The sequence below is a fragment of the Frieseomelitta varia genome, unplaced genomic scaffold, assembly GCF_011392965.1.
Source record: "Frieseomelitta varia isolate USP_RPSP 00005682 unplaced genomic scaffold, Fvar_1.2 scaffold_773, whole genome shotgun sequence".
In the NCBI taxonomy this organism is placed as follows: Eukaryota; Metazoa; Arthropoda; class Insecta; order Hymenoptera; family Apidae; genus Frieseomelitta; species Frieseomelitta varia.
The window spans coordinates 229,507-252,790 of NW_025110560.1; the positions used below are offsets into that span (position 1 = coordinate 229,507).

At 30.6% G+C, this 23,284-nt stretch overlaps 3 protein-coding genes across 10 annotated transcripts; 2 read left to right on the forward strand and 1 right to left on the reverse strand.

Moving 5' to 3' along the window:
• Positions 1 to 157: 157 nt before the first annotated feature.
• On the forward strand, positions 158 to 19,072 carry LOC122535803 (CAP-Gly domain-containing linker protein 1-like). Of its 8 annotated transcripts, none has more exons than XM_043667630.1 (22): positions 160 to 309; positions 928 to 1,070; positions 5,670 to 5,738; positions 7,021 to 7,173; positions 7,241 to 7,423; positions 8,921 to 9,122; positions 9,681 to 9,903; positions 10,758 to 10,802; positions 11,815 to 11,955; positions 12,032 to 12,196; positions 12,715 to 12,735; positions 13,633 to 13,813; positions 13,921 to 14,592; positions 14,657 to 14,775; positions 14,837 to 15,149; positions 15,218 to 15,369; positions 15,446 to 17,121; positions 17,195 to 17,285; positions 17,362 to 17,389; positions 17,461 to 17,635; positions 17,718 to 17,896; positions 18,146 to 19,072. In XM_043667630.1, the coding sequence occupies exons 2-22, from the start codon at positions 959 to 961 to the stop codon at positions 18,190 to 18,192; spliced, it is 4,947 nt and encodes a 1,648-aa protein (XP_043523565.1). In that variant the 5' UTR covers positions 160 to 309; positions 928 to 958; the 3' UTR covers positions 18,193 to 19,072. The 8 variants fall into 8 exon arrangements, with proteins under 8 accessions (XP_043523571.1, XP_043523565.1, XP_043523566.1 ...); XM_043667631.1 differs by having other exon boundaries at positions 941 to 1,070; XM_043667632.1 differs by lacking the exon at positions 12,715 to 12,735.
• A 118-nt stretch (positions 19,073 to 19,190) lies between these two features.
• LOC122535813 (DNA-directed RNA polymerase II subunit RPB11) lies at positions 19,191 to 20,087 on the reverse strand. The gene is made up of 4 exons (XM_043667649.1): positions 19,891 to 20,087; positions 19,720 to 19,809; positions 19,450 to 19,624; positions 19,191 to 19,377 (listed from the first exon to the last, which is right to left on the reverse strand). Exons 1-4 carry the CDS (start codon positions 19,941 to 19,943, stop codon positions 19,342 to 19,344), a joined length of 354 nt encoding a protein of 117 aa, XP_043523584.1. The 5' UTR covers positions 19,944 to 20,087; the 3' UTR covers positions 19,191 to 19,341.
• Positions 20,088 to 20,207: 120 nt separating this feature from the next.
• Positions 20,208 to 23,264, forward strand: LOC122535817 (mitogen-activated protein kinase 1). Its single transcript, XM_043667652.1, has 9 exons — positions 20,208 to 20,230; positions 20,375 to 20,626; positions 21,438 to 21,564; positions 21,655 to 21,765; positions 21,843 to 22,094; positions 22,172 to 22,339; positions 22,439 to 22,627; positions 22,701 to 22,833; positions 22,925 to 23,264. The coding sequence occupies exons 1-8, from the start codon at positions 20,208 to 20,210 to the stop codon at positions 22,824 to 22,826; spliced, it is 1,248 nt and encodes a 415-aa protein (XP_043523587.1). The 3' UTR covers positions 22,827 to 22,833; positions 22,925 to 23,264.
• Positions 23,265 to 23,284: the final 20 nt, after the last annotated feature.

The following is a 23,284-nucleotide window of genomic DNA, read 5'->3' on the forward strand; positions in this document are numbered from 1 at the left end:
CAATCGTAAACATGAAATATTTATGAAAAATAAACAATAATAATACATGTATTAGTTATGCAGAAAGTTCAAACAATATGTGAAAAAGATATATCAATACATAAATAATTAATAAAAAATTGACAGTTACAATATAATTCGCAAGTAGACCGTGACGGCGCTTCTGGCGCCAGTAATTGTCACTTTTCCTTTGACCGTCGTGTGAATTTGTGCGCATATTTCGCGGTGCTTATTCGTGAATATAGTGATGTTGCTTGTAAAATATGTCAATTGATTGTACACGAAAACATCACGTCATATTTAAATAAGGTATGATATCTCTATATTCTTTTTTTCTTTTTTTTTTTCTGTAACAGCTAACATCCATCTCGAAGAGGTTAACTTTCCATTTGTCATTTTTTTGACATCGTGATATCCATTTACACATAAAATTCATGTTTTAACAGGTGTCATTTTTATATATAAAAATAATAGATCATACTTTTATGTTTGTTAACTAATGTCAGACATTCATCATAATTATTGCGTATTTCGCTTAAGTGCATGCGCAATTCAAGTTTCGATTTCGAGTTAACTTCTCGATTATGGTCTTTGAATTTCGAATGCAATTACGAATGTACTTTGTTTATGCAAGAACTATTCTAAAACTAAATGTAAATAAAAAATTGAGAAATAATTGTTTTAATCAATTGAAATTGATTTAAAATTAGAATAATGTTGATAACTATTATGCAATGTATTATGAATTCTGTATTTCATAAAAAAATTTTGTCTGCGATGTTTCGTATATAATTATTCATATATGTTACCATTGTACTAATATTTTATTAAAATATATCAATGCATAGTTACATTTTTAAATTTTTATTTCCTTACATCTGTTAGAGAGTTTCCAAATTTTATTAACTCGTCATTTTCATGTTTCAGTGTTATATAACAGTGAGTGCATATATGAAAGATGACTGAACCAAAACCATCAGGAATAAGACCACCATCAAAAATTGGTCGACCATGTAGTAATTTACCACCAAGACCAGCGGTTCCACCATCACCTCCAAGACCATCAATGAGTGAGTCTTTGATAAACTTATCTATTACATTACACTCTATATGCCTGCATGTTTTGAAAAGATTACGATTTTATCCATCGTTTTCTTAGTTTAAATGTCCAATGTATTGTGTTGCTTACATGTAAGACAGTATTTAATTTGAAAAAAATCTTTGAATATTACAAAAACATCATAATTTGATTGTACACAAATGACTTTGTGGACAGATTACAGGAAGTTACTTGATAAGCTATAATATAATATTCAAGTATAATTATACTTGATAAGGATAATATTATCACATGAAGATAACATTTGATAGCAAAAGTCTCTTGACCCTTATATTATTATAATGTGATATTTATCTATATCACTCAAAATACAAATGTTATTTACTCTCGTATTTTGTCAATATTCCTTGTAAATTGGAGAAGAGAAATCAATGTGTTATTTGTATTTATAGTTTATATTGGAAATAACTGTAAAATTGAAGTATAAATAACGAAACGTTGAATGTGGTCCATATAGAGCATGCGTATATATCAATTGAAGAAACGATATAAATAAAGGGTTATAACAGTATGAAACTCAACGAGTCTCCGTTAATTCCCCACGCCACGTAAACGAGTACGCCCACGAGACCCTGAGACGTGAACGAATACTTTTACAAGCCCGAGCTCGCGAACTTCTCGCAAGTCGTTCTTCCACCTCTCAACGCAACGCATCTCGTCCGAGCGATCTGGTAAATATACCGATTTCTCATTAACAAATGCTATAATCATTATCGAGTATTATTATGAACGCTGTCTTATCAGAAAGATCAGTTGAAACAATAAATGATTTCATTTGGTGTTATTAACTGAACAATGGACCATTCGTTAATTTGCTTCTCTCAATTAATTTAATTGTGTTTTGATAAATGTATTCTTTAAATTTTTAATGGATTCTTTGTCAAGATTTGTTAGATTTAATTTCATTTAAGATTCCGTTTATTGTTTTTCATTTATTTCAGAAACTTTTTAAAGTTGCTTCTGAAAATTGTAGAGAATACTTAAGAAATATTTTATTTCATATTCTAGTTCTTAGTTATTTTAAAGTCATATTTGAATCAACAAATTAAATTAGCTGTTGAATATCTTTATCTGTTGCAATATCTTTATCTTTGTAGATAGTGTAGATCAATAAGTGGTCATTTTTCTCAATCAATCTATTAAATATCATACATATTAGAATCTTCAATTTTATACATGTTCCTTATTTACATGTAAATCATTATACTCATAGATCTGCTTTAGAACTTGTAGATCTTTCAATCTTTATATTGTCTAGTAATTCAATCCTGATGTTCCTCAGCTTCTCCAACTATGAATCATTTCAAACATCATCACAATCTTTACAACCCTTTAATATCCTATACAACCCTATTCATGTAAGTACAAAGAATCCTTTAAAGAGACTCTCAAAATCTTTCTTGCAAGGGCACCTATTGATCATCAAAGATTAAACCTTGATCTTTTTCTAGAATAGCACTACGAGATGCGAGATCCAGATAGTGTATTTGATTATTCACGATGCGCAGAGCGGAAAGAGACGTTAGCCGCGTACAAAAGCGCTTGGTCTCGCATCGAGGGCAGCTATCTTGCCTTATTGGTTCATCCAGTGGCTCCAGTTGTACCGCAGTTAGGAAGGGACTCACGGCGCGTGCAGACGCATATTGCGTTATGCAATTCCCATGTATTTATTGTACGCTAAATTTCCAGCCGTGTGTTTCATCTTTCCTCCCACGTGCTCGCCACGCTTTCCATTTCGAGCAGGAATTTTCACGGCGTCCACCTTGCACCCATGATCGGTCGTGTGCGTAGCGCCCCTCTGGGCTCGGGTTTCGCAATGCGATAGGAAAGCTCAAGGTAACAATGTCAATTTTCGAATTGACATGGAAATATAGACGTGGATATGATTTCCCGATATTTGATATTCGTCATTAGGAAAATTCTTCATAAGGAAGAGGTAGAAAAAGTAATGGAGATATAGAACAGTTGATTTCTCTTCATATTAAGAACTTAAGGAAATGAAATTAGTTCAGTGAGAATTACTTTCCAATTTCCTAGTACTACAATTTATTATTTATCATTTAAAGATATTAGCAGTTCAAATGTTAACAGTTGATTTTTCATCGATAATCGTATCAGAACTTCATTGTTATTGCCATTAGTTATCTTCAATGTAGATCATCCACAATAGTGCATGTGTCCGTTACTTAATGTCTCTACTTATGGTTTACACTGATGAATATTCATAAAATTCTTTACTCAAGTAATTGTCGTTTGCGTGATATCAGAATTGCAAACATGTTATACAAATGTTTACACGTGTTTTCCTCAAATCCTTTCATGGGTCATTCTAAATAGGTGACGATCTTTCGTTCTGACGTAATCATGATTTCATAGTGTTCAATTACATTGTGTGACACTGTCGACTAAATATGGTAGAAGGGACTAAGGATGTTGTTCGTTTTTTAGGTTTCTTTGATATTTACATCGTCAATGACAACCGGTTTTGAGACTGATCCACAAATTTCATTTATTGACTTGTTGGCTCCACTGACGTAATACAGTGGCTCGCGTGTGTATACATAATCTTCTTTAATGGCTAGACATTATTTAATTGTTGTTAATTGAATCAAAAATATTATTTTCTTCATCTGTTACCAATGTTTTCTTAAATAATTTGATTATATTTAAAATTTAAATGAATCTTATTGAATAGAATTGGATTTTTGAGTTGAAAATTCAAATTTTTTAAGTTCCCAACCGGAGTAATTGATATATTCAACAGAGTATACGAGAAAAATTTGATACATCAACGAGTGACTCGTTGAGCGTGATTGAAAATCGAATCTGTCACAGAGATTGCCAAGATCGTGTTACATATGATGTTCATTAGATTAGATTCCAGGAACAAATTGCTACCTGTCGAGCGTAGTAGTAATTGAATCAGTACTACCATTAACCTTGTTTACATATGGATCGTCCACATTTCGTGCGGAACAGAAATATCTTGTATTGTATGACTACTGCTTGTGCGGATTTAATTACAAGGCGTACCACGTGTCAGGCGTTTAAGGTGTTTGACACTATACAAAGTTTATTTTGGTAACTGTATCTACTATATTTATCTCTAAAAATAGATTAGAGTAAGACTACAGCTTTATTTAGCAAAGTTTCATTATGTAAAATTTATTTTAACTGAATTGGTCATTGGACTTGCATCGTTTCTTTTCTGCACTTCTTTTTCTCAATGACTCACATGTGGCGACTCAAAGCATTAGATAATGATGCATAGATCTTTATATAGTATTTGTAATCTTTTTTTTTTTTTTTTCAAGGATTAGTCAGTTTCGGATGTAATAGTTTGAATTTGAATTGTCATTTGTAACATAATATTGTTACTAGTATGCAATAATTCTAATTACCTATCAATTGTTAGTGACTATGAATTATTTATTCGTATTATTTTCTTCTAAGTTCCATAATATTTCTGACAAATTATTTACAATGGAAATTCCGAAGATTTCTATAAATCTTACATTTCCATTTTTTATTATTATTTATTTATTTCGTTAATTGCAAAATTCACTCTTATTCATTTATTTTTTTTTATCACATAGAAAATGGTATAAATTCTTTTATATTGCTAATTACAAATTTTCAAATATTTTGTTCGAAACATCTCATACGGAGAATCATCTTTAATCATCGTCGCGTATGCACAATTCAACGTTCGATCATTTTGTTCTAATCGCAAATCGATCTCGTCGAACAGAGACTTCTACCCACGCGATCGACCTACTACCATCGGTTCGCCCACAGATTGCTCATGAATATTTAATTAAATCAGGAATCGTGATGTTTTTCTTCGGTTTTTTACTGGAAGAAACCGCATGCTTCGAGATAATACGTTCGACTTGCGCTGTAATTGAATTACTGTCGAAAGAGTTATGACATTTCTTATTTTGTTCTTTCTTCTCTTATTAATTAAATAATTTAAATTGAATCAAGAAGTAAAGCTTCTTCAAAAAAATAAGAAAAGAAGAATATTTTAAAATATTTTGATTCTCAGACATCAAAACGAGATTAAGACAGCAAGTACTGCTCTAGAATCTATAATGCATTGTTATAGTGAATGAATAATATTCAAGTATTTAACATATCTTAAATACAATGTTTACAGCATTGTCATCGATCGATTTGCATTCGAACGTGCCTCGTTTATGTAACTTTGCGCTTAATAACTTCGCCCATGAGGAAATGAACTTCCTCTCTTACGTATCAGCCAGTTGCAATTAAAAATCGTATTACGATTTGTATGTGATGCGTAACGCATGATTACTAGATAAGGATCTTAATCTCCCACTACAGTATGTAATGTCGTTCACTATGTGTGTGTCCATTTAGTATTCTTCCTTTTTTTTCTTTCTTTTTTTTCTAAATTGTGTCCTCAATCGCGGCGTTCGACTCTTCAGCAAGATTGAAGACGAAACTCAGTTAAGTTTGTCCCGTAAGAGCATGCTTCTTGTTTCATTTGATTTGCATTGTTCTGCATTGTTTTGCATGATCACAGACCAAATGGATCATCTCTGGGAAACGCACGGCCGTCGATTAAGCGAGGCTGGCCTGCGCAGAGGATCAGGTAGGTGCTTTCTCTCTTTTCTTTCTTTATGTAGTTCTTTATGTTTCCCTTTTTTTCTTTTGTTATAGAGTGCAAAAGTAATCGCCCAAATTTTTGTGAAAACTTAAATGATAAGGTGTTGTCCTGTTGCATTCTTTGAACTTTCGATCAAATCGTATTTATTGTAACTCTATTGTTTAAGTTTCAAGAGAAGGTAATTATTTTAAAAAATCATTGTCGAAACTATTTAATTATTGATGTAATCATTGATCTCTTGTTAGAAATTTTGTTAAAGTATTCAGTTGTTAAAAACAAAAAATATCATTCAGCTATGAAAATTCGAGAAACGTAGCGGGATTATTAAGTATTGAAATTTTAATTCTTAATTATAAAGTCCTATATTTTTTATTTTATTTTTTTTTATATATATTACCATAGACATGTAATCTCTATGTTTGATTATTAATTTTTATTACAAAGTATCGTAGGTTTTCGTTATAATATTAATACGAAGAATACGAGAAAAAATTATCGACCGCATTGCAGAAAAAAATGCAGTGAAGTCCTTACGACTTCATCCCTGCAGTAGAATCTCTGTTATCTTGGCGTTCATCCAGAAACTGTGATTTTTTTCACAGTACTTTAATCAACACTTCAAATTCTTTTAAATCTGTTTTTCATAAAATGGGTGATTACCCTGGCATCTCTCTATGATGACACTTTTTCTGTAAATTGTTTCGTGATATTCATTCGTTTCTTGTAGTTCGTAGCTTTTGTTGCACGTATGCCTGTAATATTGCCTGATTAACTCAAAAATTTGTTGAATGAAGTAGTCAGTATCGACATACGCCTTTAGAAAAAGAATATTTCATTAATAGGAATTTTTGCGAAACACTTGTCGAACACTTATTTATTAAAACGCAGTAGTTTATTTTTTCTTCCAGAATAGTATCTTTCTTCCTGGAAAAAAATTAAAAATAAAACAGAGAACTCGAATTCGGCCAAGAAGATAATTTCGACAAGTTTATCCCCTTTCCAAAGATAATATAGACAAAAAAATAATAGAAAAATAATTCGAATTCGACGAGATTGCCTTTCTTCCTAAAATAATAAGGAAAAACTCCTTTCAACGAGATTATCTTCTCTTTTAAAATTGGAGATTTGAAGAAAAATAAAAGAGCGAGAAACATAAATTAGAGGATCCCAAAAACAAGCAATTAGAAGTTCGAACCAAAAATTCCAACGAAGCAGAAAACCTAGTAGCGCAATTAAACACGTTTATATGTAATTCCATTCCGACTAGATAACAGCGTGGTCCTGACGGAGGACACGGACAGCTTCATAATAGGAGATCGAGTATGGGTCGGTGGCACGAAACCAGGCGCTATTGCCTATATCGGCGAAACTAAATTTGCCCCTGGAGATTGGGCTGGCGTAGTGCTGGACGAACCCATTGGTAAGCCCTAATCTTCGAAGAGGAAATGGTTTACGAACGAAATTTAACGACTAAGTGGACACTTCAGGCAAGAACGATGGATCTGTGGCTGGGTCTCGATACTTCCAATGCGAGCCAAAGCGAGGGATCTTTTCTCGATTGACCAGACTGACCAGAGAACCGTTAATCGATGTCACTGAAACGTCGCCAATACAAAAGACACCTACGTCACCACCTGAGAGCCTCAGCAAATCCATGTCCCCGTCTCTGAGTAAGGATCGTTGCAGGAGATATTACCCTCGTTCGTAGTGTGCTTGAACTTTCTGTTTAAGAACGTCAAGAACGAGAGTTGCGCAAGAGGAATTTGAACGAATTTGTTCTTTTCGTTTTAGTTTCTTCTCCCTCTCTTTACGTTTCTCCTTTTGACAGAGTCGTAGAATAGAAAGAAGCTGTTTGTTTGCTGTTCGAGAATTTTGTAGGTTTTAAGATGTATATTGTAGAGTATTGTATAAACTATAGATTAGATAAGCTGTACAAGTTCTGTCTACTAAATTAAATTTAAAATTTCGATTTACAAAATCAAACGTGGATGTGGATCTCATATTTCTTTTACAAAAGAAGAGCTTGAGCTTAATCACTATATTTAAAATTATTTAACTGTTAACTATGTAGCTGTACCATTTCTTGATGTCAGATTTATTATTATAAAATCTTTTTTTATTACCTGATCATTAAGTACTAAAATATGAAATAATAAATGTTAAATAACATTGAAATAATCTAAATGTAAAGTAAGTTTCATGATTAAAGAAACATAACTCAAACTATAAATTGTTATTTTGGCAAGATAGTTTATCATAATGCTGTAAGGCATGTTAATTTCTTCTTTCATAAAATCTATATTAAATTTTTGGACGAACATGAAGCAAAAGATGGGCAGAATTTGTGTAGCAACCAAATATTTCATGATCAATTCAGGATAATTTATGTAAAGTTTAAGTTTCCTGCAAAATTCTCTGTAAAATTGTTTTTGCTTTTCTGAGTGAAATATTCAGTTGCACGCTGTGTAGCTTAAAGTCACATTATGTAGACTGTTTTATTGTTGTATCTAACATGTAGCACGTTGTGTAATATTTGGTTTGTAGCGTCACAACTTAGACAATTTAAATTTCTCTGAAAGAGATAATGTATATATTGTTTCATTATGCATCGTAGTGTAGTCTACGTTTTCTAAATGTTTGTTTATTTATCCACACATCGTGTTTCCTGCGTTTAATAAATAAATTTGGATACTGCTTCCTCACTTTCTTATCATCGATCAAACTATAAATATTGTAAACATTTGATCTGATATTTAAATGATTCTCATTTGTTATTTCTTTAAAAAAATTCTTAGTGTTTTTAATTCAATTTTCAGTAGAATTGATCTTGAATTTCTTTTTTTTTTTTTAATTTTTGACTCTTTGTTCCTTAGATTCTTTGAATTGAAACATGAATATATTAAATAACAATATTAATATTAATATATTTTAATAACAATATCCAAATTATTGATCACGGTAAAATTAAAAATATTTCATATTTAAAAATTTGCATTAGCGTAAATTTTTATAAATCTCATTTTTAACTAGTTGAGGGTTAACTGCAATCATCAAAAACATCTTTTTAACGAAGTTATTTTGCGTAATCTTATCTCAATGTTTCACGCACGTATCTGCTCTGAAAAAATTCATTTACTATAAGAAACCTATTGTAACTCGTCACGCAGACGCATCAACGACGAGTATATCGTCCATCGTGTCGCAGAAGGATCTCAGGATAGGTGACAGAGTAATAGTATCGTCCAGTCAAGGCAGCAAAACCGGTGTCCTGAGATACGTCGGTACCACAGAATTTGCACTCGGCGAATGGTGCGGCGTGGAATTGGATGAGCCGATTGGAAAGAACGACGGCTCCGTCAACGACAAGAGGTCTGCATCAATTATCAAAATTTATAGTCCGGATCAAAGATCTCGATCGCTCAAGATCTCTTCCTCCGCCGTTCGCTCCTCCCCACAGAAGAACTTTAAATTTCTCAGGTCCTTTCATTACGTTTGAGATTTTTTCAAGTTTTTATTATTCCTTTTTTTATATTCTTGTTACTTTATCATTACGTAAAACAAAGGAACAGTCTCTAATTCAGTTCACAATAGAGCACAGATATCCGCAGCGTGGGAGTATTGTTTTGTTCGATTCCGCAACGTCGAATTAATTAACGTGACTCGATCACAGTAGCTGTATTTATAGCCTCGATCTCATACAGAACAGATGTAAACGGATAACGATGACAGCCTTGAGATTTCTTACCAGTGTTCTCTCTTACTCTAAAAAAGAAAAAGTTGAAAAAAGATCAAGCTAAGTTTCCATTAGTCCCATTAATTATATAACAAAATAATGAGTGAACGAAAAAAAAAAAAAAAAAATGTAAAGACATCAATTAGCTCCTACTTTTCGTCTCTGCTTTGCTAACCAGTTTAGCGTTCATTCAGGTACTTCGAGTGTCGACCTAAATACGGGCTGTTCGCACCCGCGCACAAGGTCAGCCGGTCGCCGTCCAGCAAAAGGTCATCATGCATAGTGCACAAGCCAACCGGCGCCGCCCTGAACATGTCCCTGAGGAAGACCGGTTCCAGAGAATCATTGGCCTCGGTGTCGAGCATCATCAGCACTACCCCGAGCACAGTGAGCAGGGCTAGTGTCAGCGCCACGAGGGTAAGATTCACCGTGCCAGAGTGAGGAGGATCGCCTGCAGCTTGTATCTTCTCTCCAGAACGCAGATTCCTGACTGTCCAATCTGTTTGACACTTCGTTTGAACAATCAGAGAAAGATAGATTAGTCATTTGTGAAATCGGAAGACTGCAGATTTTTATGCATTTAAAGGCATGAAATAAGCAGATGACATATTAGTCTGTATATTAGTAAAGCACTGAAGTAAAAAAAACTTAGGGTCATACAGCATTTTGTATGTATTGTTAAAATTATTAGTAGTGTTTATTTTGGTACCAAATCTGTACCTTGAGATCTAAAATATTTGGAAAGTAAATGATTCTCTGATTGTTCTAAGGAATACAACAAACGCGTTTCTCTTAATTTGTATGAATAAAGCATCACCTCTTCTGTTAGACTGCTTTGAAACGCGTTTGCGAGTGATATTGCGTGTTGTTAGCTTGTTAGTCCAATAGTAACGTTGTTACATAGATTGACATAGATATACATATATATATTTATATGTGTGTGTGTTAAAGTTGTTATCGATGTTGCTGTTCTTGTTAATAACATTATCCATTATTAGATATTAGTTTAAGTCGAACTTAATTCATGATCCAAAGAGATGTTCAGTATTCCTAATCTTTGGATGGATTTAATTTTTATCGACTGCTTAAGAAAGTCATGTGATCGTACAGTATTCTTTTCATAAAATCTTTATACACCTTTTTTTATCAAGAAAAAATAATATATATTTATTTATTGGAAGAGGAAGTAAGTAAGAATAGGAATTGTGGAGTTTAACTGTATGGCTGTTGCATGATATACTTTTATTTTTTTGTTGCATCCAAAATTCTAGCGGCCTGGTTTGCGCACCTCGACACCTGCACGAATCACCCTGCAGGTGAGATTATGATTTAACATTTAATTGCCATTCCCCTATTTAATTAGGAATGTAATAAATGATATTCTCCATACACTCTACACAACAGAAAGAGATTAACAAACATATGGTATTTGCATAAATTTAAAAATAATCTGTATGATTTAAGAGCCAAGGTTTGCCATATTAATTCATTTAGAATATCATTACAGATATTAAAAATTTATTCGTTAGTGCGTTATCGCTAGTTGTACAGTAGATAATAAGTAGAAAAGTACTCTGATATTTGTATGTGATGTTAATAAAATCATCCGTCCATTCCTCTTAATCTCCTTATACCTATCTAAATATGTACCTAGATGGGTATCTCTTTTGTAAATTAATTTTTTTTTTATTTATTTACTTATTTAACTGGACGAAAATATTTTATGTTAACAATATTGTAAAACTTATTTTCCTGCCATTTATTATGCAAGTCGTATTTATTTAATTAAATGTTATCAGAACAAGTGTGTAATAAATAATTTAACCAATTTAGTTTACACGCTTTTGAAATTCGTGCTGAGAATGAAGTATTCGATATACATATTTATTGTTGATGATGTAGAGATGAATATATGTATTTAAGTTGCAAATTTTGTATCAGAATAACACTACGCGGCTTGCATATTTATCGAGTAAACTTAGTTTGCTTTTCTTGCATTTATTAAAAACCGGTTCTCCTGTAACATAAGAACGACAAAAATTTAACATAAAGAACGTAGTATGAATAGAACAAACATGGTCTTTATATAAATATATATAGACGCATGTTTTGATGGCAATAATTAAATATTTGCTTTTATTAAGGTTAATGTAGGAAGTAGTATTATGATATAAATTCATATGTTATTCGTTTGTTCTTGAACAAATGTGTATTGTAATGCTGCAATGAGAAATCCTTACAATAGAGCATTCCGAATAAATATTCAAACAATATTTGCAATTTTTTCTTATACATTCTTACGCATTTTTTCATCTCCATCATTTCTAGGAAACGTTAAAGGAGAAACAACAAGAAATCGAGATTCTGCGGAAAGAACGAGATTTAGAACGTGAACGAATTACAAAAGCCGCAAATCAAGCAGATCAAGCAGAACAGTCGCTTATTTCAATAACAAAAGAATATGAGCAGGTTGTGATATTATCACGCATCATTTGTATTGTCGTTTAATTTTATGATGATATTCAAAGAGTAATTTTAATTTTAGTATCGAGAGAAAATGCAGAAAACTGTTACTGAGGTGGAGGTTGCGTTTTCAAAATTACTCGAGGAGAAAAATGCACTTGCTCTGCAACTGGAGGAAGAGAAAAGGAAGTGCGAAGATCTTCTGTTTCGTTTTGAAGAAGAGTCGGTTAACAAGGATGATATTCAGGTACACTTCATAACTGTATAACTTTTATTCCAGATATGTTAAGATATATTAATTTGATATAAAGTATGTTGTAAGGTAAGTGTGAACATTTATAAGAAGAATTTAAAAAATAAGAGTTTTTTTAAACAATAAAACAGGAAGTAAAATAAAAGAACATATACATGGTTTTTATATTTTTTCTTACTTCACTTTGTTTTGTCAAGTTTCTAATTCTGTTGCAAGATTAATTATAGATCAATTGTTCACAAAGATTACAAAGAATTATAGAATATTAAAATTAGGGATTAGATGCTTGCCCTACAATTGAAAGCTTATATGCAAAATGGTGATGGGTAAAACTATAGCATATGTAATTTAATTTAAAAGACTTAATTTAAAATTCTCCAAAATAATCATTCGTAAGCAATAGTTAGAACTGCATTTTAAAAAGATAATTAACCAAAAATAAAAGATTTTATACGGTATATGACAGTATCTAGGCTGTGGGTTAACGTAAAAACCTTATCGTTTCTTTTCAGAAAGAGAGAAGTGAGCAATGTGTGAGTATCCGATGGCAGCCATATGGGATAGAGGAAGGGTTCATGATGCTGTATTGCTGCACCGCTTCTCTTATCGTCACTGTAGTCATGTCGTTTAGCATTTCATTGCAAATTTGTGCAAAAACTAAATGATGTCATATAGTATCTCTTCCATGCTTTCTCGACTAATTAATTCATAATTTTCGTTAACATTAAATATTAGAATAATTACAATAATAGTACTATCTATTGGTGCTCATAAATTAATTAGGATATATAAAACTGAAAAGAAACATAAAAAAAATGAAAATATTACCAATTGAAGAAATTGAATTTATATTATATAATAAATAGATTCAGTTGTTACGTATTTGTGACAAATGTAATAGTTGTTACATATAATTTGTTAGAGAGGTGCGGGATTAACAAGCTTTACAGTGCACTGCAAATTTAATTGCTGTCTATTTCCAATATCGCTTTTTTTCACACCAAAGTGCTTTATATATAAATCAATTATTAATACGTGATATGTAATCAAGTCATATGAAAAATTTAAAAATCAATGTAATTTATTTATTTATTTATTTTGTTTATTTATTTGTTACTCTGTTGTTTATTTATTATTTATTTATTTTATATTTTTATTTGTCTCATTACGTCAAATTTGTATATTTTTGATTTGGTTATATTATACACAGTTATATATTATACACACATATTATATACAAAATTATTTATACACATAGTTGTATATAAAAAATGATATTCTTTTATTTTATTGCATTTTCGCCTAATTCAATTTCGTCGGTAAAAAAACTTATATTGCGCTTAATGCGCAATTTTAATGTGCTTTATGTTAGTTAATATATGTATTTAAACTGATTTATAATAATATTAAACAAGTACATTTGTGGTTAGGTGATAAATACTGTAAATGAAACTAAGATCAAAGATCTCGAGAAGCAATTGCTGGAAGAAAGAGAACGTGTTGCTCAACTTGAACATGATAGCATCAAATTATTCGAAACGGAAGAGGAATTGGCACGTATTCGCAATGAAGCTTCTAATGCTGCTACTCAAGAAAAACATCAACTGGAAGGTACTTTAGGAAAGGATATTTTATCACATATTGTTTTCACTTTACAGTTTAATCACAGCTTATTTTAATCATCACATACATATTTTAATAATCACACATTAATTTAGACTTACAGAATCGCAATAAAATTTTAGAAGAAAGTAGAAATAATCTTGAGAATGAGGTGCAAGAGAAAAGAATACTTATGGAGCAATACATAACTCGAATAGAAGAATTGGAATCAAAATTGAATGAAAATCAGCATGAAACTGCAGCTCATAAAGAATCAGAAACTAGTTTACGAACAGAAATAGAACGTGCAACGAAAGATTTGCAAAAAAAGAATACGTTGATAGAAGATATGAAAAAGGAATTCGAACAGAGTACAAATACTTTGAAAGAACAATTACAAAAAGCTACAGAAACGATAGAAAATATTAAAAAGGAAAGTACGAGCGAAAAGGAATTGTTGATGTCTAAGTATGAAAAGATAGTTGAAGAGAAAGAAAGTCTTCTGAAAGCAAAAACGCAAGAATTAGAGCTACAATCAAAGAAGCAATTTGAAGTACAAAATGTTGCGTTGGAGAATCTTAAGACTGAGAATATGAAACAAATTAATAAACTTTCAGAGTCTTTCAATGAACAATTGAACATGAAAGATTCGAAAATTAAAGAAGTTTCTAATCAACTCGATCAGAAAATATCTGAGACTGAAAAACTGATGGCTGAATTATCTACGCAAATAAACATAAGTAAGAAGAAAGATGAAGAATTATCCGCCGCCTTAAAACAACTCGAAGGTATGTTAACAATATGAGACATTCAAATATTAATTTAAAATATTTGTAATTTATTAATTTACAGAGTTAAATGAAAAGCTCAAATTAATGGAAGAAAGGAATAGTTTGCTTTCTAAGCAAATTCAGGAATATCAAACAGTGGCTGAAGATAATTTTAAAGTAGTTCAGGAAAAGCAGAAATTGGTAAGTACTTTTCTTTATAAATATTATGTTCTGAATAATAATAAATGTTTCGCTACTTTAGGAGCATGATATCGCTTCTTTAATTGCTACCGAGGCTAATTCTTCAGCACAACTGAAAAAATTAAGCGAAGAATTAAAAGTAAAAGAAAAGGAATTATCAGAACTTCGTTCAACAACTGCAGCTGAAATAGAAGAATTAACTAAACGTTATCAGGATCAAATTGAAGAGAAAGCAAAATGTATAGAAGAAGCAAATGCTTATATATCTCAAAAATCTCTATTACTCGATAAATTAGAAAATGATGTCCGAGAATTGAAATCGATTCTTGCCAATAAAGATGAAGAAATAAAAAATCTCACACAAAAGACTTTAGGTAATATATAAATTTAATTGTAATAATTATATCATTGAACTAAGTTTATTATTCTATCTATATTTCAGAATTGCAAAACGCACTAACTTTGTCAGAACAAGCTAAAACGAATCTGGAGACTGAATTCTGTGGACTTCAAAGTAATATAGAACAATTAAACCAACAAATTGCTGGTACAGAAAATAAATTATCTCAAGTCACTTCCCAAAAGGAAAAATTGGTTAGTATTACTACTCTAGAGTTTAAAAGATATAATTATTAGATGTAAAATATGTAGTTATTCAATTTATGTTTAGGAAGCTGATATTACAAATTTAATAAGCACTTCTACTAATTCATCGGAGCAACTTATGAAATACAATGAGGATTTACGAGCGAAAGAAAAAGAACTTGCTGAATTTAAAGATAAAATATTCAAAAATGAAACTATCCTCAAATTATTAGAATCAAAGTTGACTAACACAGAGGCAGAATTAAATAAAGCTAATACACAAATTCAAGAGCAACATACAGAATTAGAAAACAGAAAATCTGAATTAGAAAAGGAGAAGAAATTAAACACGGAGTTATCTGGTAAAATAAAAGGATTTGAAACAGAAAATATAGAACTTCAAAAACAAATAAAAGAAAATGATCATATTAAAGAAGAACTTAAAGAAAAAACCCAGGAATCATTGAATCTTTCAAGTGAATTAAACAATACTAAAGAAGAAATCCTTAATCTACAATATCAATGTGAAGCTTTAAAAAATTCACATAAAGAAGAAATATCTTCTGTTGAGAAAATGATAAATAATTTAAAAACAGAACTAACTACTTCTCAAGAGGAAACAAAGGCTTTGCAAAAGATAAAATCCAAGTTAGAAGCAGATCAAAGTGCTAATCGTTGGTCAATTGAAGAATTGACAGAAAAGCTCGAAGCTGAAGCAACAATTCGTACGAAATTAGAGTCATTAATAACAGAAAAAAATTCCAGTCTGAAAAAATTACAAGAGAAATATGAAGACTTACAAAGAACGAACGAAACTTTGATAACTAATAAAGAAGCTACTGACAAGAATCTTACAACATCATTAGATAGTATGTCCAATGAAGTACAAGAATTAAAAGATAAATTAGATGTTACCATGAAAACGATTAAAATCAAAGAAGATGCTCTTACCCAAATGAAAAAAGAAGCTAAAGAAACTGAAGCACAAATTTTAAAACTCAATAACACTGTTTCTTCTATGCAAAAAGAACAAACAGATAAAGTGATCGAAATGAAGAAATTACAAGAGATATTATCAGAAAAAGAAAAAGAAATATCTAACAATACGAAAACAAAAATTTCTTTAGAAAATAATCTCAAATCTCTAGAATTAAAATTAGAGGAAAATGTGAAAACTTTAGAATCACAGTTAAAGACTGTACAAAATGAATTGGATGTAAAAAATGGTATACTTCGAGAATCAGAACATATTATAAAAGAATTAAAAAGCTCCAAAGAAGAATCTGTAATGAAATTACAAAGTACTTTAGAATGTGAAATGAAAGCTAAGCAAACTGAACTTGAATCTGCAATGCAGAAAAATACTGAATTACAAAAACAGCAACAATTACTTCAAGATACTATAGAGAAACAAATTAATGATTTTAATAATAAAGAAATAACGATCAATAAATTAACAGCACAACTTAAAGCTTTAGAAGATGCACAAATGGAAAAATTAAATAATGAACAGATGCAAAATAAGGAAGTCAAACTCATTCAAAGTAAACTAAATGAAGTGATTAAAGAAAACAGAAATTTACTTGAGAGTAAGGAATCTTTTGAAAGATTGCTCGCAGAACAAGAACAGAAATCTGAAATGTTGACAAATACCATAAAAATGAAAGAAAAAGAAACTGAAAAAAATATTCAAAATTTGATAGAAAAATTGAACATTATGTCCACGGAATCCGCACAATTAAAAGAAGCACAAAATAATTTGTAAGTATAAAAAATATAATTTGGAACTTTTTCTAATACTACTTCGCAAATTTATATCGACTGAATATTTTAGGGAAAGAGAAAATAAACAAATTACTGCTAAATTGGCGGAAGCAACAAATCAATTGAAACTAACTCGTGAAAACATAAAGAATAATTACGACGTAAGTTTTTAACTTTGAATTTAATATAAGTTCTCTACAAATGAGTATATAATATAAATTGTAATTTATATTACAGACAGTTGGAGATGATATAAAACATATAGGTAAAATTTGTTTTAAATTGATTAATTTTCTTTATAATTCATATATTATGAAATTAAATTATTAATTTCAGTTGATAAAGATATTGACATATTAAAATTAAAAGAGGAACATGAAACAGCGAAGAGTCAAATAGATTTCTTAAACTCTGTAATAGTGGACATGCAACGTAAAAATGAAGCTTTATTATGCAAAGTTGAAGTTCTTGAAATGGGAGTGCCCGCCAACGAAGCTGATGACTACACAAAGTTCGTAGAATTGAACTTTTAAATGAAGTTCTAAATGAAGATATGTTACAACAATTATATAATATTTATTAACTATTTCTAGAACCACATTAGAAAAACGAATGGCTGCGCCACGTATGTTCTGTGATATTTGTGATCAATTCGATTTGCACGAAACCGAGGATTGTCCACGACAAGCTCAAGATTTTCTAGATACAGAAAAGGTTGTAAAACCTCCGAAAAAAACGCCAGTGGAAAGACCATACTGCGAAAACTGTGAAAGTAAGAATTTATTTTTAGTTTTGTGAATTGCAATTCTCTTTACATTTGTTTGTACTATTCTCTTTCCTAGGAAGAAAACCAAGCATTTAAAGTTTTCTTCTAAATTTTTGAAATGAACAAATATTTTAATATTGACTAATACAATGTTTTTATTTTAAGCAATCCTGTTGAATATTTCATACTAATCCGTTTAACGATTTCTCGCATTTCTATCCGATTCCATTTACAATTGTTTTACCTGTTTTGCAGTGTTCGGACACGATACTCGTGATTGCGATGATGCTGAAACCTTTTAATGGCGTGTTGTCATTTGTTGACCTATTGCTTCTCAAAGATACAAAAGAAAAGACCTGTTAAGATTTTTGCAGAGTATATTTTTATATGAAAGAATTTAAATGCTACAGTTATGTGCATGTCTTCCTGCATAGGGATATGCGTGTCCATCCAAAATACATCGATAATTCGATGATAAATTTGTGCTCCTTGTGTTAAATTCATGATTTTAAAGTTTATATATGTTCATCAAAATGTTTTTGTGTGTATATCTGTTGTGCTTCCACATCATTGTTAAAGGTCATATATCAATTCTATTACAAAAGTTATGACTTAAGTTGTAGTACATTGCTAAATTATATTGTAGAATGGGAGCTTATTCTATTTGCATAATGAACAGTTTAACGCGTACGAGACTTTGAATGAAGTCAAATGTAATTATGTACATACTAGTTATTTATGTCAACTTCTAAATGTATTTAATAATTTATTTAGTGTTTAAAAATGTCATACATTTAATAATAGTTCCTTTAATGAATGAATTCAATGAATGAGCCATTAGGATTAGTCCAAAGGATTTCTTACACAATTTCTCAAAACTTATATTGACATGATTGGTAGTACACTTTTTCTGAAAAAATATTCATATTTTCTGCATAATGAAAGTAAGTATTTATTGTTTTGCGTGTATGTTTTGTTTTTGCTATCAACCTTTGTACAAAATTTGTTTCAGGAGAATTGTACTACTATAACTTACCTTCATCTTGCCTTTTAACTGTATGCTATAATACAGGGTTGATATCTTGTCTCGAATTTGAATCTTGTCTCAACTGTATATTTAATAAATTAGAACTAAGCTTTGTAGTTAAAAATGAATAAAATTGTAAGAGACTGATTTTAGTATTTTGTATAAACTTATTTAAATGGAATAACAGTAATTCATTTTGAACAATAAAAAATTGAACATTACATGTTTCCTATTTTTGAGAGAAAAGCTAATTTAAAATAAAGAATCAAATTCTTTTTTACTTTCTAAAATTTTTATTTAGTTGTTCTTACATACAAATGCAAGTAACTGTAATAAATTGGGTCTCTTAGTAATCCAAAAAGTTGACATCTTATTTACATATTTTCTTAATTATCTAAAATCAATATCAAGAATAACTTATGATTTAATCTAATCCTTCCTTCTTCTCCTTAATAGCTTCCTGAAATATTATATGTACAATATTATAAGCAGATAACAATTTGTAACACATACATATATATTAAATCTTTACCTTGAAACGTTCTTCAAATAATGAAAGTTCTGCTATGAGATCTGTAATAGCATGCATAAATGCTTCGTGTGGCGTATAGTCTGATGTAGTTTGAATTCTAATCACAAACTTGTGTTCTAATGGGTGTGGAACTTTGTATCCAGCGAACAAAACTTGAGGATCCTTCAGTAACTGACTATTAAATAATAGTACAGATCACTATAATAATGTACTATGGTATATTCTAAAAATTGCATTCATTTTCATAAAATTGCAAAAAACTGTACTTACTTTCGGATCATGTTTCCTAGGGTATGATCTTCCTTATTAACAGTAAAAATCGCAGCATTGGGAACTTTAGTGTCTTGTTCTTTGATTATTCTATAAATGAAACGAAAATCATACATATCATCTTATTTCGACGAAAACTGCCAAATTGGTTAACTAGTTTACAATACATACTTTTTCTCTCCTTCGTATAAAAGGAATGATTCAAATGTCGGAGGCGCATTCATATTGCAATCTGATTATATTTAGCGTGAAACAGTTATCGAGGATTTTTTTTTCAGAAATCTTAATTATTAATAAAACCACGACAACACAAGTACGATAGTTCACAAACTAAAAGCTAGTAACAATTGCTATATTATAGATGGAATTATAATTACATCTAAAGTTACATCGTAACTGCAGCGCTCTCTACATTGGCAGCGTCATTTTGTATATCTTAAAGTTTAATTCAACAGAAACAATTCATCAATACAAAAAGAAAAAATGTAATGATAATAAGTAGAGCTTTTTTGCTTTGATTGAAATTTTTGTATTTCAAAGAAATTTCAAGTATTTCTCTTTAATGCAAATGAAACACAGATACTTGATTCTACTTTAAATATCTATTTCCAGAGGATTATTAAGTCTAGTATGATCTCGTGATCAGTTAATAAAGCAAAATATCGACAGTTAGCGCTGTGCGCCCCTGCGAGCCTCCATCTGATTATCATGTCGTTCATGGTCAATCGGCTAAGAAGCAGGTCTCGTTCTGCCTTCGCCGGAGCCGCAAAATAGTTGTCAAAATGGCGGGCGAAGGTTCTGCAAGTGCTAATCCAAATTGTGAAGTCGTGCGTGGACAAACGTTTGAGGTTGGTCCACGATACACGAATTTATCCTACATGGGCGAGGGTGCCTACGGAATGGTTGTGTAAGTGTCTTCGAGTCAATTTCTCTTGTTATTTCCGAGAACATTTTGCTGTGTATTAACTAGCTGACAGACCGAAAGATAAACAATCAGAAACATAGTCATCGAGTGAATTACCGATTTCACTGCAAGATTTTCGTTCCGCAACGTATACGAAAGATTTTAATTTTACCCGAACACCGTGTGCAGCTGCTACTAAGTGTTATTCATCGTAATGTATCATTGTCTTTTGGCGCCAGTTTTAAACACGGTTGTCACACCCTTTCAAACCCTTGTCCACTTACGTGTTAATGTTGCGACTTCCTTGTTCCCATCGCTTATCTTTCGCTTATCGGTCTTATCATTGTACCGTTAGCAAAATCACAATCACATCCAATATTTTCGCAGAAATAGCCAATTTCTGTGCGAAAAATTTTCGAATTTTTTTTTCTTGAGAATTTTTCTGATTTATTTTTTCAAATCGTTTCAAGCTTGTTCTCTCTTTTTTTTATTTTGTTTCATTACTTGCTTAATTGAAGTCGTATTTTATTTTCATACCTTGGAGCTGTAACTTGTAATTTTGTAACTTGTAATTGAATTTAAGCATATGTTAAATTTTCAAAAAGTAGGAGACTTTCTAATATTGTAAAATTATTTCTTGTAATGTGGTTTCGAATTAGAAGATGCAAGTACAATGTATATACGTATATTACAGTGTGCTGGTTTCCTTTGTTAATGATGTCACTATGTTTTGCATATATGATGCGATAAATTTTTAATAAAGAAAATAAAAATTTTAAACAACTTTTTAAATATCTTGGAATTTTTTTTACAGATCTGCTTATGATAATGTAACAAAAACAAAGGTAGCCATTAAAAAAATTTCACCTTTTGAGCATCAGACATATAGTCAAAGAACATTAAGAGAAATAAAAATTTTGACTAGGTTTAAGCATGAAAATGTGAGTAATTTGTTATACATAACTGTTCTATATATATATATATATATATATATATATATATATATATTCATTTTACATTTTCTTTTTTAGATAATAGATATAAGGGATATATTAAGGGCACCTACTATAGAACAAATGAAAGATGTATATATTGTTCAGTGTCTAATGGAAACTGATCTCTATAAACTTCTCAAAACACAGGTCAGCATAGCTAATGATTACGATTAAAATTATTTCAAGAAATATTAATGTATTTAAATTTTATTTATTAATTTCAGGATATTAGTAATGATCACATATGCTATTTTCTTTACCAAATATTAAGAGGATTAAAGTACATTCACTCTGCAAATGTATTACACAGAGACTTGAAACCGAGCAACTTGCTATTAAATACCACATGTGACCTTAAAATCTGTGATTTTGGTTTAGCTAGAGTTGCTGATCCAGAACATAATCACGCTGGTTTTCTTACTGAATATGTAGCAACAAGATGGTATAGAGCTCCAGAAATAATGCTTAATTCCAAGGTAAATAAATAATGAAATATTTACTGTAAAAAAAATGTAACAGAATATTAAATCTCATTTAATCCTCCTTTTTACAGGGTTATACAAAATCTATAGATATTTGGTCAGTTGGTTGCATTCTTGCAGAAATGCTTTCAAGAAGAGCAATATTTCCTGGCAAACACTATTTAGATCAACTGAACCATATATTAGGAGTTCTTGGATCGCCATCCCCTGAGGATCTTGAATGCATCATAAATGAAAAAGTACTAGTACTAGAACTAAAGTTCTTTATATTTAGTGATTCATTCACTGATTGAAAAAATAAGTATTAACATTGTTGAATAACTGAAATGTTATTTTAGGCACGAAATTATCTTCAATCATTACCATATAAACCAAAGCTTCCGTGGACAAGTTTATTCCCAAATGCTGATCTCCGAGCTTTGGATTTATTAGATAAAATGTTAACATTTAATCCTAACAAACGAATTGTTGTAGAGGATGCACTTGCACATCCTTATTTAGAGCAATATTATGATCCAGCTGACGAAGTACATATCTTTTACTATTGGACATCAATATACAAATAACCAAGATAAATTTCATAATATACCCAATTTTTAGCCGGTTGCAGAAGAACCGTTTAAATTTGACATGGAGTTAGATGATCTTCCAAAAGAAGTATTAAAACAATATATCTTTGAAGAAACTCTGTTATTCCAAAGGAATCATCAAGAGAACGCTATGTAGTCTACTGGTATTTATCTTTTTTTTTTTTATTATTTTGAATATTATAAGAAACAATAAATGATCAATACCTTATGTTAAAACGAGCAATAATGTTTCAGCTGCGATGAGCCTGTAGAGCGGCCAAAAAAAGGGCGAAGATGTGACGTCAGAGTAACAGAAGTGTACTTCTTTTACAGTTTATGATTGAAGAAAAAAAGAAAAAAAACATAGAAAAAACAGAATAAAACAAAACTTTTATGAAGGTGTTTTACCGAAGCATGGATTAAAAGTCGAATTACAAAACAAACATACAGAGATGAGTTTGAAAAAACGAGCAAAGGGAGTGGTAAATGAGGTAAAAAAAATAAACAGACCGCAATGTCCGTGCATATACTTGTACATTCGCATGTCTTTACTGGAGAAACAAAAGAAACAAAATACAGTGTTTTTTTTTTTTTTTTTTTTTTTTTTTAAAATTG